Source organism: Tachysurus vachellii, chromosome 2, assembly GCF_030014155.1.
Source record: "Tachysurus vachellii isolate PV-2020 chromosome 2, HZAU_Pvac_v1, whole genome shotgun sequence".
Classification (NCBI taxonomy): Eukaryota; Metazoa; Chordata; class Actinopteri; order Siluriformes; family Bagridae; genus Tachysurus; species Tachysurus vachellii.
Genome location: NC_083461.1, coordinates 36,516,492 through 36,535,742, shown reverse-complemented (window position 1 = coordinate 36,535,742; position 19,251 = coordinate 36,516,492). Strand labels below are relative to the sequence as shown.

Sequence of the window (19,251 nt, the reverse complement as noted above, 5' to 3'; positions counted from 1 at the left end):
ATGGAAAGCACTATTATACCCCACAGCACAAGAAAAAAAAAAGCTTGCGTGTGCACACACACAGAGCAGTGAAATGCATACAAGTTCATTCCCCAATTCTGCATGAGTGACAGAACTGAAACACGCATCACTAGACGAGCATTTTGAATAGACTGGGCACACACACACACACACACACACACACACACACACACACACACACACACACACACACACACACACACACACACACACACACACACACACACACACACGCCAAGGGAAAAAAATATTCTAATGAGCAATTTAACTTTCCTGTCTAACGATTGACTTTTTGAAACAGACTGGCTAATGTGCACGTGTGTGAGTGTGTGTGCGCACTTATCTGTAATCAGTATATCCTGAGGCTTAATGGAAGAGAGGCTGCTGATGGGTTTGTGCTCATAACCCAGTTCAACTGGCCTACATGTCTCTTAGGTTAGAATGGACAATGCATCCTTCACACACACATTTTCTCTCACTCTCACACACACATGTATATAATTTTTGCACAGCGCTGACTAGAAGACTGCGTGATACAAACAGGTGAGCATGTGTTCTTAATATAGTGATCAGGGAGCGTTTATCATTACAGAACACGAAACGACAAATAAAACGGAAAGGAAAATGGCGTGTTTGCTGAAAGGGGAAGACGAATTTTTCGTAAGGTAGGAAAAGAAAATGTTGAAGTGTAAGTAAAAGTGAAAGCAAGTGCCCTGTACAAAGGCAACCTTGTTATTGATGTTACACAACTGCAATATTTCGGCACGGCCCGAGACCTTCTGTGTAACAACATGCTGAATTAACCTGAAACCTCACGCTAATGCTAGGTGCACCGCTTGTTGCTAGTTACATGAAAGCGTGTCTAAATATACTCACAGTCCTTCTGTACGACTCCCTGACTCCACAGTGGTGCGAGAGCGCTAACTTCCTCATCGACAAATGCACAGACCGCCTGACCATCCTGCTGAACCTTCTATCTACTGAGACATCTCTTCAGATTAATCCTAAACATCTTTTCAGCCTGGGCTTCATGAGCGCTTCCTCTGCTTTGCTCACACCCAGCAACATCGTGTTTCTTTTTTGCAAACTCTAGTGAAAATCTCCACAGCAACAGAGAAAGAAAGAAGGAGGGGAGGAACGTTGACGGACCGTGCTGCAAAGAACACCTTCTTTTTACCATCTCTCTCTCTCACACACACACACACACACATTAGTAGGAGTGAGAATGCTTATTGTTTACACCGAAGGGGGGCGGGATTTGGGGATGACTGACACCCGGCGGCCTACTAAACCAGTCATTAGCGCTGACCCTGAAATGACGAGCTGTTCAACAAACAATAGCTTGGATTCAAAACGCCACCACCAACACCACCGCTGTCGGTCACCCCACCCGCCCCGGTGCAAAAAAATTATACATGTTGTAAATGTCAATGACGAAGCAGATTATGCAGAGAGAGGAAGCGGGCTGGAGAAAATTATTTAGCAAGTAGAAAAAAATGTAAAGAAGGAGGAACATGCAGCACATCGCTGAAGACAATGGAGTTTCATTTCTTGTGTTTGCTCCTTTTAAAGGACTTAAAGGCAGCAAACAAATATGATTCGAAGCAGGATTGTAGATGGAAATATTTACCTGAGATTTGGAAGATTCCTACAGGTGAAAAACAAACAAAGGAAACCAGATTATTACAAACTCGAGCACTTTCCAATTAGAGAAATAAAAAATAAAAAAAAATAAAAAAAAACACAAAATTTATCCAGCAAAAGAAAAAGAAAAAAGAATAAACAAAGCAAAATGACACATTTCTTGCATTTGTGAAATTGAAGAGAGAGAGAGAGAGAGAGAGAGAGAGAGAGAGAGAGAAGCAGTAGACAGACAAAGCACTATGCAAACAAGAGTAAAATCAATAAATAAAGAAAAATAAATAAATAAATAAACAAAACAAAACAAAAAAAAACGCCTGTTGAGTGTGTAAATCTTTGCTACAGACCGTGTGATAGCCTGGAGGAAGAGGAGGCTTGTTAACTGGATAATGCTCGACCGTGTCGATGATGGTCTGCCTCTCTCCACGTTGATTTATTTTCCGAAACCTTCTCCTGGACTGCCGATGTGACGCCTGCCTGTGAAAGTACTCCTCACTGTCCTCCATATAGTCCACCTGACCAAGAGAGAGAGAGAGATAGAGAGAGCGAGAGAGTGGGGGGGGGGGGGGGTTTCGGGTTAGTTATAATGAAAACTGTCTCAGTCTGCACACATTCACACACACATCCTCTTTAAGACAAGAAACACATCCTCTTCAGTGTGCACACACCCCCCCCACCAACTCTCTCACACACACACTCTCACACACACCCCAACTCACTCTCTCTCACACCCACACACCAACTTACTCTCTCACACCCACACACCAACTCTCACACACACACACTCACCACGATCATTTCAGAGGCCTCGAGTACGATGCACTCACAGCCTCGCCGCAAACTCCCTGCAGAACGTTTCCCAAAACTGAGAGACAGAATAACAGAGAGAGAGACAGAGAGAGAGAGAGACAGAGAGAGATGGAAACAATTACAGGTTATACACACAAACAAACCAAAACAAAATGCAGCAAATAACACAAATTTAGCAAACAAAGAGACCCAGCTGCAGTGACGCACACACCTGCTGCGTGGAAGGAACATGGACTCCTTAATGAAAACCGAGCCAGACAGTAAGATGTACCAGCAGGTCCCGATGTCGTCAGGGCTAAAAACACAAAGAAACCAAATGATAAACTCCCTCAAGCCTCCACGGCTTCTCATCACGCAGGGGTTGAGTTTTCAATTAAATTAAAAAAAACAAACAAAACAAAAAACAGATTTTCAGGCATGCACTCGTGTTTCGTTAGTGTTTCTATGGTAACAGCTAACGCGTAGAGACTGACGTTTACAGAGGACCACGGCACTAAATTTCATTTTTTTTAAATAGAAATGTGTTTGCTTGTAGTTCAGTTTATTGCCATGCCAGCTTCAATAACTATTTCATGTACATTAATCAAATGTTCTAAAGGTCAACTATATTGTATAATAATAACAACAATAATAATAATATTAATAACAGCCTCACTCATCAAATTGCTGTTGCTGTTACAGACTATTTTCCAACAGCACTTTAAAAGTGTCTAAAAGTGTTTTAAGAGTCAATCAGCAAAAAAAGAAAAGGAAAAAAAAGGTGCAGAAATGTAAATCATGTGAATGAATGTCACGTTGCTGTGAGAGTCAGAACAGGAGCGGTGCACGTTCGCTTTCTTGTCGAAGCAGCATTTATTTTAGGGAAACTGAATAGTTTATTATAGAAGCTGCTGAACTTCTGCTTCCATGCTGCAGAGTGCGAGTCTTTGGCTGTCAAATGACATGTATACGAGTCCTGATTGGCCTCCTCGCGTGATCGACTCGTACTAGGTCATAGATTTGGTTCATTTTTCAAAATGACTTGGGTTGACATTTTCAAAAAATATGGAAGAGTTACAGGAAAATGACAAACAAACAAAACATTTAACATTAAAAAAAACAAATAAACAAACATTACAAACAATACATAATAATTTGCATTAATGTTACTAGTCAATAAGTGTGTGTGTGTGTGTGTGTGTGTGTGTGTGTTTGTGTGTGAGAGTGACGAACATAAACAGCTTATAAAGGCTTTGTGTGTAACCTCTGATTAACGCTGTGGATGTACTCACTAGTATAAAACCTCATTGGCTTCATGATGCTCATAGCGAACTGTTTCACACATCAACCTGAAAGACAGAAAAAGAAAAAAATCATCCCCAAATGTCTCATTGTTCACTGCACACGCTCACTGGAGAGACTGAACCGATGTCGTGTGCTCCCCAGGACACCAGCGACACACCGCGTGAGTGTTTACTGCACCTGAGCTGGTGTTCTCTCAGGTTAGACAGCGCTTCCATCCCATGCAGGTACGAGTAGACGATCTGAAGATCCTGCAAAAACAAGCAAAAAAAATGTCACGTTAATGCATGAAGAGCAAAAAAAAACACACACGCAAAATGAACCATGACTAACGATGACCAGGAAAATATTTAAAGGAGTGCACATGCAGCTGAATCAAGGAAGATGAAAACTGTACTGAAACCCCTTGCAGTTTCCCTCAGCAACCAGCAGGAGGCAGCAACTTTCTAACAATGACACTGGTGCAGACAGCACGTCTCTGCTCTTCCTTTTCCACACTGCATGCAACCATGAGCACACACACACGCGCAGTCTCTCACACCCATCCCATGACGCAACACACTTTAGATCAATGTTTAACAAGAACGGTATGTTTGCGAATTCCACAATACCCGTTTGTCATTGGGTCTTTCGCTTTCTCCATACCCCCACCAACCAAACTCCATAATTGACCCGTTTCCTGCTGCGTGAAATCGAGAAGTCGTGCCTTTTTCTTCTTAAGCCTTCAACCATGGGAAATTTGGAGCTAAGCATTAAGTATTCGCAGCGGCTGCAGTCAGCAGAAATAGGATGAAATGGAAACGGAATACTGAATAGTGATGAAATACTGGAACGGAAAATCTTGTCATACTGGAGAGCCCATAAAGCTGGTTCCTTAAATGGTGGAAATTCCTGTGACCAAAAAAAAACCCATATTTATATATTTATATATATATATATATATATATATATATATATATATATATATATATATATATATATATATATATACACACACACACACACACACATTTTATATATACATAAAAGAGCATTATTCTCTCTCACACACACACAATTAGAGACCATGATGGCTTGTTGGTAACATCTCAGTGGCAGGGCATGAAAACGTATGATTGTTAGATTTGTGAATTTGGAATGTTTATTCTCAGAACATGGCATTTCCGCCTGCGCTCGGTCACCACGCGTGACACCCCCCGCACCCCCCACCCAAATTCCTACATTCCAATGGAAGTGTTGGTGAGAGATGCGAGTCTGTAGGGTTGAAGATCCACCGCACGCTGAGCAACACTTTACAACTTAATGAGGTGGGGTGGGGCGGAGGTAACTGAAGCGTATACAAGGACACCTCATGCAGTTATCTGATCAGCCAATCATGTGGCAGAAGCACAATTAATAACAGCGTACAGATGCCGGTCAGGAGCTTCAGATATTCTTTGCATCATGTAGAATGGGGAAAACAATAAAGATGTGGTTATGAATTGCCCCAGACAGGCTGCGGTGAGAGTTTCATAAAGGGCAGACCTCCTGGGATTTCACAGTCTCTAGAGTTTACATGAACACAGCTGGGGTATAAAAGAGGCTCCCAATAGAGCTAATACATCAACAACAAAAAATGAACAGGAAACCCCTAAAAGAACAGGAAGTAATCATGTGTACACGGTTTACTGGCTATACAACCCTTCTGAAATCATCCAGTAGAGTAGAGTCCATGGTGCATAGTATAAGTGTGTAGTAGGTCATTTGGGATGTAGACATTGTCTCAAAGTAAGATTTGTAATCAGTTATCTTGTAAACAGTTGTTTTGTAATCAGTGACCAAGTAGTTTGGTCACTAAATGAATCAAAGGAAGAAGACACACTCCATCAAACTGATAATCGCTCTGTCATTTAGTTTTTTCTCTTCGAGACACACTCCTGCTTTCAGCGCACTCCAAAAAAGGAGTGTGTTCCCTGAATCCATCCTTCAGAGTCGAGTTTACACAAAAACTGTTTGGAAAAGAACGTCCTCTGATCTGGGGCTTGAAGAGGACTTCTGGGTCAACAAGAAGGCGCTCTGTTCTCAGGCCAATGTTTAATAATTCTCACCGCTGCGTGTGTGCAAGCGGTAGCGCGGATAGTGATGTAATACAGGCCGAGGTCGATGACAGAGTTAAGACTGAGAGAGTCGAGGAAGTGTAAACATTATGACATGCAGACTAACACAGGCTGTGCCTCTTGTCTAAATAAAACAAAAGCAAAAACATGTCGGTCGTGCATAGTGTACAAGGAGTCCACCAGATCGAAACTCAAACACTCACTCGGTCAACAGAGAAAATCAGAAAAGTGATAGTTTGTGTGTGTGTGTGTGTGTGTGTGTGTGTGTGTGTGTATGTGAGAGAGAGATTGAGCGCTCTGCTGAGTCACTGATGATCACACCAAGCCTAGAAACACAGTTTGTCTGTGTACATTCTCAGCTTTTTCCACGAGTACAGAGTGCACAGATCGCTCATCTCGAGGAAGTCACAGCATGTTAACATAGATATAGTTAGCACATCTATACCTCTCTCTCAGATAGGTAGATAAATATTTATAAATACATACTGTATATAAATATGGTAAGATGTATGGACAGGAACCTGAGATCAGGATTGAACAACAGGGACCATCAGATGTCCTGAATTTCAACTACAATATAAGAATTGCCAACAGATATCATGCTACTACTATCAAACAGTCACAAGTGCTAACCTGCAGGGTCCGGTTAAATAAAAACAAAGAAAACATCCATTATGGGGCCATTAATGGTCAGAAATGATTAGTGGAAGCTGATTGGCTGACGCTGGCTTGGCTTTATGTAACCTGGTCCTCGTGAGAAAAAAAAATAAATCCAGTTACAAATCCGCATCAACGTTTTTCATCACTTAGGATGAAACACTTTGCCACAGCTGACCAAAGGAAAAAAGTAAGAAGTTTCGATACATTTTATGTTGCACAAGGGTTGTTTCCTCTTTCTTGATCCTCGAGTTCTGCTTCATCTGCACATGTATAGAATATGTACAATCTGTGAGAGTCTGCGAGTTCGGTTAGCGAGCTACATGTAGCTACGGGAATACTAATTAATGTGAATACGCTGTAAGGGTTTCGTCTGAGTAACTCAAACAGAAACTAGAGCAAGACACTACAGGAAGCAGGGATGGTTGCTTTTTAAACTGCTGTGGCTTCGTGCAGACGATGTGCTGCGATGATAACGATGTCAAGCGGAGCAGACGGTTAAATATGGTCACGGTGCATGAAGGCAGACTGTGTCAGAAGCTTCGAGAATAACCTATCATCACGATGCCGGGTTAAAGGTTACGATGTCAGCAAAGCACTCTGAGAGCGGAAACTAGAAGCTCTGGATGATCTGAAGTGTTGTGAGCATTACAGCGTCACGCACGTGAGCCCTGGCCTTTAAACGAGAGCGGCAGCTGTCCCAGAAGACCCGCTACAGCCAAGTGTTCAACTCTGACCCTGCATTACACACATTCCACTGAGTCTATTACAGAGAATGCACGTTCCTGAACTCGGGGAGAGCAATAAGTCAACTGAGACAGGTACGGCCTGGGCTTAGCGAGCTCGGGTCAGTAAACTAACTAACGGCACATAAACCTTGGGGATAAACAGAAACAGAATCAGATTAATTCAGGGAATTTACCTGCAAATGAACCATAAACACCAAGGTGATAAGAGTTCCTCTAAGCTCCTTTATGAGGAAGGAAGAAACTCACGTTTCCTTCTATTCGAATAAATGCGGCTCTGACGTATTATTTTTTGAAGCAGGACGAACGAACGGAAATCAGAAATAAAGAAAAAGGCGTCTATATTTTGACTTCTGAGCCTACGCTACCACTGATCAGTGTTTCCACCACAACCTTTTTTATCGGCGTGCTACACAAAAATAGTCTGGAGGTTAGAGGCAGTGTTTGTGATAATGCACACATCAGCACTGACACATCACTGAGAGAGAGCGTGAGAGAAAGAGAGAGAAAGAGAGAGAGAGAGAAACTAAGACAGAGAGAGAGACACTAAGAGACAGAGTGACAAAGACAGACAGGCCAACAGAGAGAGAGAGAGCGTGAGAGAGAGAGAGACTAAGAGACAGAGAGTGAGAAAGACAGACAGGCCAGCAGACAGAAACAGAGACAGAGCGTAAGAGAGAGACAGACAGACACAGAGAGAGAGAGCGAGAGAGAGAGAGACAGGCCAGCAGAGAGAGACAGAAAGAGAGAGAGGGAGAGAGATATGACAGAGAGAGACAGAGAGAGAGAGACAGAGAGAGAGATGACAGAGAGAGAGACAGACAGAGAGGGCGAGAGAGAGAGACAGACAGAGAGAGAGAGAGAGAGAGAGAGATGACAGGGAGAGAGAGATGACCGGGAGAGAGAGAGAGAGACAGAGAGAGAAAGAGAATGTCAGAGCTGGAGAAAGACACTTTTATTTGAACCCTGATACTATTTGTTTTATATTATTAATGCACAAAGATTCTTACTTTATTCAGCTAATTTTTTTTCTTTAGAAGCCACATTATGAAACTACTGAGTGCTTTTCTGGGAAAAGAGAACAGATACCGCAGCTGCATGAGCAGGTGGAGAGCTCGGTTAGTTTGGGAGGGAGGAGGGGAGAAGAAAAGAAAAGATATAAACAAAAAAATAATACAACCAAAAAAAAACAAAAAAAAAACAACGACACCATGTTATTCTTCCGTTCCACTTCTGAAACTAAATAAAAAAACATTACTTTCTTTCTAGATGCGAGTAATATTTCACTGATCAACAAAGATTCACTGAAACTAGATTTCCACTGAAAGTATTTAACCTTGGTGGATATTTAGAATAAAGTCAGCTCCTCGTGATAAATATGTCTACGATGTGCGAATACAGGGCTGGACGAATAAATCCGTTAGCCGAGCCGAAGCTCCTGCATCCTGTTTCGTGTTATAAAAAGTGACTGAGCTTTTCTCGAAAAAAGAAAAACTTCCTGTGTCACTGCATGGCTAACACTGCTGCTTTGTGCGAGTGTGTTCATGTAAAACACAGTGGTGTATTGACTGCATCGCTTTGTATTAATCACGTGGGGAAAATGTTCTGCACTGAAAAGCAAAGCCGACCGATTCGGTGGTAGATCGCTTCAGTATTACTGAACAAATCGCTAAGCTAAATTTTCCTTAATTTGCTACTAGGGCAGGACAATACGGTTAAAAGGTATGATCAAAACTGTGATGTAACAAGGCCGTGTTTTTGATATTTTAGATGTCCCCGATATTTTGTAAGATAAAAATCTACACTCCTGAGGTTTAATTGCGCGCCTGTGAATAACGTGAATATTTCGTTCGTATTGCTTCGCTGCTACGACGATAGGACTGTACTATCAGACGGTGTCAAAGAAGAGCATGTGTTAGTTCGTACTGCTCGCAAACACAATCTGAGAAAGCTGGGAATGGAAAATCTACGAATCTTATATGCTGGGAATCCTGCACCTGTTTCCGCTTGCTGGCGGCGTTACGTCTAGTTCTCAGATGTCGTGTGCGGTGTGACCTGAACGCTAGAGCAGAAGTGTGATTGCTTGGGCGCAAAATCTCTGGTCGGCTTTTATGCGCGCTGTCTTTTGTGTGGAGAGTTGGAGCACAAAGGACGATGGTGTATAAAAATAAATAAATAAATAAAACCTCGCTGAGGCATGTATCTGTTTGTCCTTCAGAAAGGAAATGGAATGTTCTCTGCCTGAGGTATCAAATATAAGCAGCAAATAATAAAGAAAATAAGAGCAGGTTTAATCCTACACTGTGTCTTAATGATGGGCCTCTAACGAAAATGAAAGACACCAGTGTGTGTGTGTGTGTGTGTGTATATATAAATATATAGCCTTAAGAACTTATAAAACAAACAGCACTGAGGGGAAGAGGAGTGGGGCAAAAAAAGAAAAAAAAACATCGCCTTAGTGCTCGATGTTTCATGCATTGTTCTCCAAACCCTTTTCTTCCTTCTGTTTTTTTTTTTTTAAGACGCTTTTCCTGTTTCCTCCGGCGGCGGCTTCGTCAGCGTGGAGTCATTCGAGAGGAAATGCCATCACATGCTTCGCCTCTATTCGCTCGTTCGAACATGCGCTCTCGAGCACCCGAGCACACTGCGAGTAAACATTTGTATGTCGGGAAACAGATACAGAGGCAGAGTGGATGTGAGTCAGAAAACAAATATCACCTCAGTGTCAAGAGATAAATCAGATGTACTTTCCTGAAGGACAAGAACGCTGAAAAACGCTCCTAACGTACCAGTCATACAGTGTGTTCTTCTCTTTGGCTTGGTTTGATATTGTTTGATAGTATCTCAATGAACTGCTGGAGATTAAACTGATATTTTACTTCCAGTCTTAAGAACGTGGTTAATGTGTTGTTTACAGGAACCTGGCAGACATAAAACACACAAAAACAATCACGTGCTTGTGGTGTGATGTGTGAAAGAATGAAAAAAAAGTAACTTGCTGCAAAGTGCAAACAGTTTCTACTGAAGATTCTACCTGAACATCCTGACCGCACATGCCGGAAGAGAGTGTGCGTGTGTGCGAGACAGCGTGTGCAAAATTAAATAGAAATGCTGTTGGCAAGAGTGGTGCTGCAACTCGTCTCGCCGAGTTGTGCAAGATAAGGCAGAGGTACAGCTGCATTATATGTGCAGAAGTTAAAACACCACATAGAGAGAGCGAGAGAAAGAAATAGAAAATGCTAAAGGTGTGTGTGATCTCCTGTTAGGAGACTTCAACTTTGGGGAAAGTGCGAAAGAGCGAAAGACAAGGATGTACAAAAGCCCCACCACCACCACCAGGATCATTAAATTATCACCCAAATGTAGCCAATCATACACCAGCTAGAAGCAGGAGAAAGTGAAGCTTAAAAACGTTCCACTTCTGCCCTCTGAGACACACCTTACAATCTGCCCTCTTACACATACACAAGTTCACAGACACCTGAGATTGGCTCCCAGAGTTACAAGAGGAAGGGAGAGATGGATAGGAGAGGCGGAGAGAAGAGAGAGAGAGAGAGAGAGAGAGAGAGAGAGAGAGAGAGAGAGAGAGAGAGAGAGAGAGAGAGAGAGAGAGAAATTTGAACGTGTGCATGCTCTGAATTTGAGTTCATGGTTCCAGGCACCATCAAGTCCTCTTAACCTTCTCAGCTTCTTATACAAACTTAATAACAAACAATCTAAACGAATAAGCAGACCGTTGCCATCTCTTCTTTGCCACCTTTTAAATTATAAATGAAGTTACTTTTATGCTTCCAGGAATTTTTTTCTTTCTTTCTCGGCAGGATTCCGCTCACGCTGAATAATTTAGATGTGTTACAGTTAAGCGTACGGAGTCACGTCTAAGCGGACCGTCTGAAATGTCCTGATACTGACCTCAGAACTTCAGAATTTTGTACTCCTTGGAAGAGAATTTCTGCTTACACACGTTTGTTTTTAATTGTGATTTCAATTGTGGTAAAAAGAAGTAACAGCTCGAGCAAAAATAAACATTTTCATTTTGGGCATTTAGCAGACGCCCGTATCCAGAGTGGCTTAAAATTTATTTCAATTTATACAACTGAGCAATTGAGGGTTAAGGGCCTTGCTCAGGGGCCCAGCAGTGGCAGCTTAGTGGACCTGGGACTTGAACTCATGACCTTCCGATTAGCAGTCCAACACCGTAACGAGTAAGCTACCACATCCTTACCATACCACAAACATATCAAGTGCAGTCGTGAAATACAAGGCTATAAACAAATAGCAAGCGGACTTCCTTCCCTCAGGGATTTTGAAATGTTCGATTACAGAAATCGAAGCATTCCGTTACATTCAGAGAAGCCTGCGATTTTTTTGAAAATGTGAGCGGATTTGGGCCGAGACGCCGTGCCTGATATCATCACAACACACAAACCTTTCATTCATAAAAAATCAAAACAAAAAAACAGCAGAAGCATTTTTGGTTGAAACTAATCAAAAACGTACGTCATAATCTGTTCGTTGCTCATGTTGTCTTTTCATCTATGTGTTTTAAGCTGTCAATCCTTGAGCTGCATTGCCATCAGACAAAACCTGACACTGTGGGAAAAACTTGCAGGCTTTCAAATTGGACTTGGTGAACATTTCGTCAACAGTCTGGTTGATTTATCTCCAGCCCTGAAAGAACTTAAAGCAGCTCTGACAACAGCTCGCAACTTCCATTCTTATTCAAACGTGACCGCAGTCATAACAAGCCAAATTAATTGCTGTGGTTTCTTTTTCACCAGGCCTGAAAACATGGTGTTAATGACTCTCATGTAGAGTCTGACTCTTTATTCAGAGTCAGTGGTTCGAACACAAATTACCGTTTGAGCCCTGAACATCTTGAGCTACCAAAAATCTCATCTCAGTAAAGGAACATTTCTGTAGCGTGTCCTGACTGGACTGAACACGCAAGCCTCGAGAAGTATTTTGTCGAACAGCAGGTGTGCTCACGGTTTGAAAACTGAGGATCGCTCTTACCACCCATTCCATTTTATCTAGCGGTGTACAGTACGGCAGGGTCGTGATACAAAACAAACGCTGTGCGTTAGAGTGTTTGACAGCTAATAAAACGTCTCTCACTCTGCTCTAGTTCTTTCAATATCTCCTGCATTCTCCATCATTTAGAGGAATCGCATAACTGCATTTATGACTTTCACATCCATTTCTTTAGCCGGAATTGAATCTGAGAGAAAAGGCAGAGAATGACGTGCGCCTGTAAGCGTTGTAATGTACCGGGAAGCCGGAATGCCAGAAATTTCCCGCCTGCTGCTCACCATAATTATTGTTTATGATGGAAAAACACTGTGGGTTTATTTTTAAAAAATCCATATCCTCACCTGGTTCAAAATAAAGAGGAAGGAAGGTTTTCAGATAAAGAAGTGACAGCTTGTTTAGTTTTAAATGCTCATTATGCCTTAGGTGACATAACTGCTGCATATCAAGTGCCTTGTAAAAAAACAATTTAAAGCTGATATACTTTACAGCTACGTTTAAATTCGGGAAAGAAACAAACTATGAAACAAACAAGTTCCTGATTCCACCTAATATACAACAGTATAAACACTCGTTCTCAACACCGGCCTCTTATTTTCTCTTCGGCTGATAAGATCGCAGGGGGGGGAACCTGAAAAACTGCAAAGCTTAGAAGACTTTCCACACGATCGTTACAAAGGAACGAAACTAGAACTAGAGACTCCTTCAATAACGTTTTTCTGTTTCGATTAACAACCTTTTATTATTATTTTTTCAAAGCTAAAGTCAGAGGTGCTATTATTGAAAATGAGTCGACGCCATATAAACAATCGGATTTAAGAATTTAAAAGCTATTTATAGGATAAAATGCTGGAGTGGCGTGTCTAGAGAAAAAAAAACAAAAAAACAAGACTGACCAGAGGACAAACACAAACAAACCTTCAGAACTGGAAGCAGTTTCCCAAAACTATTTTTCCCCCTGCTATGTAAATACACCATTTATATATATATATATATATATATATATATATATATATATATATAAAAATAAAACAAATTTTTTTTATTGTAAAAAATGAAAATGGTTTCTTTTTACCAAAAAAAAGCCCACATTATTTGCACTACAAAATTATATATATATATATATATATATATATATATATATATATATATATATATATATATATATATATATATATATATTAAAATGAAAATGGTTTCTTTTTACCAAAAAAAAGCAACCATTTTCATTTTTTACAATAAAAAAAATTTGTTTTATTTTTATATATATATATATATACTATATATACTATATCCTTCATAAATTTTCTACAAAAAAAAAATATATATATATATATATATATTTTTTTTTTTTTTTTGAGAAACTTGTAAATTTTCTACAAAAAAAAAAAAAAAAAAAAAAAAAAATATATATATATATATATATATATATATATATATATTTTTTTTTTTTTTTTTTTTTGTAGAAAATTTACAAGTTTCTCAAATCCTTGCCATTTGTTTTTTTTTTTCCTTTTCCCTCCATGAGCTCACACCATAATTTGCAACTCAAATCCAGGGCTGTGAAGGAAGGAAGCCCAGAAAAATGCTGCGGTCCATCACAATATCACCATGTAAATGTATACAGATGTCAGACTGGTCGTCTTTGGGTTTAATTACGCTACATTGACCCTGGAGTAACGGGCTGCACCCAAATCGCCTCATTATTGTACTAATAAGCGCACTAGGTAGTGCACATTAGACCGGATTCCAGAAGTGACGTAGGGCATTTATATAGGGCCCTAGGTGTGTTTTTGGGACAGAGCCAATGAAGTGTAACGCGGCTAAAATAGAACAAGAAAGAGAAAAAAAACACGAAATCCGATTATAGCTAAAATGTTCTTACTATATTCATAAATAATACGTCGATTAAGAAGAAAAGGAAAAAAAAAAACCATGATTCCTTGTACAAACTGAACCCGACATCCTAAATAATCGAGTAACGGTAGCGATGGCAAAGATTGTTAAATTAGCTTAGCTTAGCATAGCTGACGCTATTTACAAAACAATACACGTATCTTATTTCTACCACAAACTTTATTCTCAAAATTGTCGACGTACAAGTCGAAACGCGACTTAAACAAACAAACGCGCTGAATATTTGCTTATTAAAGGCGTTTTTTTTTTTTTTTTGCGCTTCTTACCTGTTGCGTCCTTTCGCTGGGGTTCTTCATAATTGCCTGACGGAAACTGCTATCCACGTAAGACGCCATTGTGTAGTTTTAAAACCGCTTAAAACGCATTCAACAGCTTCTGTCAGACGTCGAGCATTTCTCCTAACTGCTTTCGAGCCTCTACGTGAAACCGAACTCTTATCTGAAGTCTCAGAAAGAAGTCCGTTGTCTTAGGCCGCTTTCTGGAGCCTCGGGCTCGAGTTGTTTCCGTGTCCGAAGAAAGCTGCGTTGTTCCTCCGTCCTCAGGAACCGATTTTTTCTTCTTATTGTCATACACGACCCAGTTTATCAGGAGATTTTATCAGTTTATCACACCGGTATACACCCATTCTAGATTACAAAGGTACAACCTACCTCAGGGAAAAAACAACAGTCTGCTTACTTTGGGCTAACTAGCTAACTAACAGGCATCGGCTAAGCGAATGCTAAAGCTAATGCTAATAGGACTCCGACAACGTCCCAGCATAGTGTTTCTTGAATCACGGTTAATTTTTAACGTATAAACAGACTGTCTACTAAGCTTTCAGGCGGAATAAGTATGAAGTTTAGGCTCCCGTTAACCGATAATACATGAACACATGACGGGCGGGGCTTTAACTCTGTCTCTATGCGGGCGGTCAGAGCTTCATATTCAGCAGCGACGTGATTCAAGAAAGGTTGTGCGGCACAGATTCAATACTCTCTGCTGCCGCCGTGTGGACAAAAACCGCAACTACAGGCATAAAAAACAGGTCAAAATCCTCATTGAAAGACTTGTAAATTTAATCAGTACATATCAGTTTATAATAAGTTTATACAAGTATATTATTAATAGGAATTAATATGTTATTAATAATCATTGTTTAGTTTTGATATGCACCGTTCAATAAGGATCTTTATTCTATTTGTGCTCAAGTAAATGGGTGTTTTTAAAACATAACGTACAGGAATTTTCTATACATTTATGTATCTGGAATCATATTTATTAATAAGGGAATTAAATCATTCATGTCATAGAAATGAAACGGGTGATGAGATAAAAAAAAAAACGAGCATTCAAAAAGCTAAAGGAGAACACATGAGGTTTAGAGCGAGGTGGATCGAAAATGGGCTATTTTTGTAGGCTTGGAAAATGTAGATAGGAAGAAAAAAAATAGCATAAATTCTCTTTATGTTAAATAATTCTTTATATAGCTCATCTTTTACCATTCTTTTACCGTAGCATACCAGACCAGAAATTCATGAGACATGCATGAGGCTGACATTAATATAGAGGAAGTTGACAGAGCTATTACATTAAGTTATCCTCAGTCTCTGGGCCTCGATGGACTAACATCTGAATTTTATAATATTTTTAAAGAAGATATGAGTTAATGGATTAATGTTTCAAGTCTTGTGAAAGAGACATTACGATATTTGGGAGAATCTTATTAACCAAAATGGAATTGCTCTCTAGATTTGTCTCTCTCAGCCTCCTCACCAGCCATCCTTTCCCATTTAATAAACTAATATAATAACGCAATCTTTAACTTTATCTAGAAAAATAACCACTATATTAATAGAAAATGATTTGATTCATAGATATGAAGAATAATATTTTTTATAAATAAAAAACAGTGTCGGGGGTCACGGTGGCTTAGTGGTTAGCATGTTCGCCTCACACCTCCAGGGTCGGGGTTCGATTCCCACCTCCACCTTGTGTGTGTGGAGTTTGCATGTTCTCCCCGTGCCTCGGGGGTTTCCTCCGGGTACTCCGGTTTCCTCCCCCGGTCCAAAGACATGCATGGTAGGTTGATTGGCATCTCTGGAAAATTGTCCCTAGTGTGTGAGTGCGTGAGTGAATGAGAGTGTGTGTGTGTGTGCCCTGCGATGGGTTGGCACTCCGTCCAGGGTGTATCCTGCCTTGATGCCCGATGACGCCTGAGATAGGCACAGGCTCCCCGTGACCCGAGGAAGTTCGGATAAGCGGTAGAAGATGAATGAATGAAAAAACAGTGTCTTAAAAATCCAAACGTTTAGATCAGTTTTATAGATTTAATAATAAAGTATTTATGTCTGTAAGGTGACTGATCTTATTATAGATAAGATATTTAAAGGTAAGCAGTGCTACGTTGTTGATGAGAAGGAACGTGTTGAGAATACTTCCTTTTTCTGGTTAGAGGCTGGAAATTGCAAGTTGCTACCTCAGGTCTCGGTCTCCTTATCTCCAAGTTCAGCAAGTGACATCATTCAAAGCATCAACAGTATTCGCAGTACTGTACACTTCTTTCCTTTAAAAGAGTTGTACTGTTTGAGGAGGAAAATAGAACATGTCACTTATCACAGGTACCTAGTTAACTTGGAGTAGAACTCAGAGGTTCATAAATCACTTCCTCATCGACACACCTTGCTAAAACAGATCAGTTTCCAAAGCTTCAACCTTCATGTTAATACCACTATCAAGACCATTACTCTCATCATCTCGCTGTCTTCACTACACTGCACTCTGGATCTTTGAGTCCAACTGTAATTATGTTAAAATGATATAATAACAGTAATGCTGATATAATGCAGTTTGCTGTCTACTTCCTTTCCAGTTTACTTCCAAATCAGTTGTCAGCATGTTGCGTGATAACAGTAGACACCTATTGTGTTTGTTCTGCCATTTCAGTTTAAAAGTGTCTTGTTCCAGATCATCCATCTAAACACAAAGCAGCTTTCTGGACTGGAAGTCAGGTTTTCGTACAGGTTTTCTCACCCACTTACAGTAGTACACTTGTACTGAGGTCATGGCTTTAACCAATTTTTTAAATCATGTTCTAAATATATTCTATAATTATTAAACAATCAAAACAGCAGCAGCATCAAATACCCATTTAAATGACTGCAGCATTAAATGGGTCATTGTATAGAACTGTATATATCCAGAGTGAGGAAAAGGGCTCAGAAAATCACTCTGGATCCCTCACATCGAAGTCATCCACTTTTTGAACTTTTACCATCCGGCCAGCGATACAGAGCCCCAAATACCAGCACAACCAGGCACAAGAACAGTTTCTTCCCCCAGGCAATCTACCTCGTGAACAGTTAAATGTTCCCACTATTACACAATAACAAAGAGCAATAACATTACTTTTAATTATCACCTCCATCCAAGTACATCCCTGCACCTCATTCTATTCTGCCATCTATAGCACAAATGTACATACAATATATTTATTCAATTCTTTTTAATTTTTTACATATGTGTATTTTCTTGGTAATCCCATCTTGTTGTCTCTGTGCACAAGTATACTTGGCAATAAAGCTCTTCCTGATTCTGATTGATCTAACCCATTGATCCAATAGTCCTTTATGACATGTACAGTATGTCCCATTAAATCCACTTCTCAAGCTTGCAACATACTTTTTTCCTTGACAAATCAATGTTATAAACATACATTAATTTATTAAACTGAATCAAATTGAGGGGGGCACGGTGGCTTAGTGGTTAGCACGTTCGCCTCACACCTCCAGGGTTGGGGGTTCGATTCCTGCCTCTGCCTTGTGTGTGTGGAGTTTGCAGGTTCTCCCCGTGCCTAGGGGGTTTCCTCCGGGTACTCCGGTTTCCTCCCCCGGTCCAAAGACATGCATGGTAGGTTGATTGGCATCTCTGGAAAATTATCCGTAGTGTGTGATTGCGTGAGTGAATGAGAGTGTGTGTGTGTGTGTGCCCTGCGATGGGTTGGCACTCCGTCCAGGGTGTATCCTGCCTTGATGCCCGATGACGCCTGAGATAGGCACAGGCTCCCTGTGACCCGAGGTAGTTCGGATAAGCGGTAGAAGATGAGTGAGTGAGAGTGAATCAAATTGAGTGATTGAGTTTCACTTCAACAGAAAACAAAAGGTTTCTTGTGTGTTGGTTGAAAAGTTTTTTTATGCAATACTCCAACAAACCACAAGGTGGTGGTAAAATACAAATATCGGTCTTAAGGTGTAAAGGTGTACAGGCCAGTAGTGAAAGCAGGTATGGTGTATAGGTTAGAGACTGTAGCAGTGAGGAAAAGACATGAGGCAGAGATGAGGATGATGAGGTTCTCTAAAGGAGCGATGAGGATGGACAGGATTAGGAACGAGCACATCAGAGGGACAGCTCAGGTTGGCTGTTTTGGGGACAAGGTCAGAGAGGCTAGATTGAGATGGTTTGGACATGTACAGAGGAGGGAGATGTTATATTGGTAGAAGGATGTTGGAGATGGAGCTGCCAGGTAAGAGGTCAAGATGAAGGCCAAAGAGGAGATATATGGATGTGTTAAAAGAGGATATGAAGAAATCATGAAGTGAGGATCCCGAGGATAGAGTGAGGTGGAAACAGATGATTCGCTGTGGAGACCCCTAAAGGGAAAAAAGTTATAATATTTTATCCTTAGCTTAAGTTTAATGTTAAGTTTATAGTTATGAACCTTCATGAACTTTATCAAACTAGCAACAAAATTTTCTTTTTATAGCAAAAATGTTTTATCATGTAATTCGAAGTTCTGTGTGATCCTGTGTCAAAGTCCTGTGGCTACAATCAGACTTACATGAAACTAATAAACAAGTGGAGTGAAAGAGAATATTGAGAAAGAAGAACACACACACACACACACACACACACACAATATGACTGCAACCAGGCATGCAGGTTTTCTGTTCCCATGGCAACTGGCATGTTCATAATAACATGGATTACATTCCTCCTTAAAGAGACATGTGTATGTATGTATGTGTTATAATAATTAAAAAAGAAGAGCAACAATAATATTTAGTTTAAAAAAT

The 19,251-nt window shown here is 40.4% G+C and overlaps 1 protein-coding gene across 5 annotated transcripts in view; it reads right to left on the bottom strand.

The window, feature by feature from the left end:
• rapgef2a (Rap guanine nucleotide exchange factor 2a) overlaps positions 1-19,251 on the bottom strand; it is a 124,723-nt gene that overhangs the window by 12,196 nt on the left and 93,276 nt on the right. For 2 of the 5 annotated variants that reach the window (XM_060864521.1, XM_060864523.1), the window contains exons 1-7: positions 14,467-15,106; positions 3,934-4,004; positions 3,744-3,800; positions 2,684-2,767; positions 2,452-2,527; positions 2,010-2,177; positions 1,652-1,669 (exon numbers count right to left, since the gene is read on the bottom strand). In XM_060864521.1, coding sequence (XP_060720504.1) covers positions 1,652-1,669; positions 2,010-2,177; positions 2,452-2,527; positions 2,684-2,767; positions 3,744-3,800; positions 3,934-4,004; positions 14,467-14,535 — 543 coding nt within the window. In that variant the 5' untranslated portion in view covers positions 14,536-15,106. Of the gene's footprint in view, positions 1-1,651; positions 1,670-2,009; positions 2,178-2,451; positions 2,528-2,683; positions 2,768-3,743; positions 3,801-3,933; positions 4,005-14,466; positions 15,107-19,251 lie in introns of those variants that run through there. The other 3 variants (XM_060864524.1, XM_060864525.1, XM_060864526.1) reach the window with 2 other exon arrangements.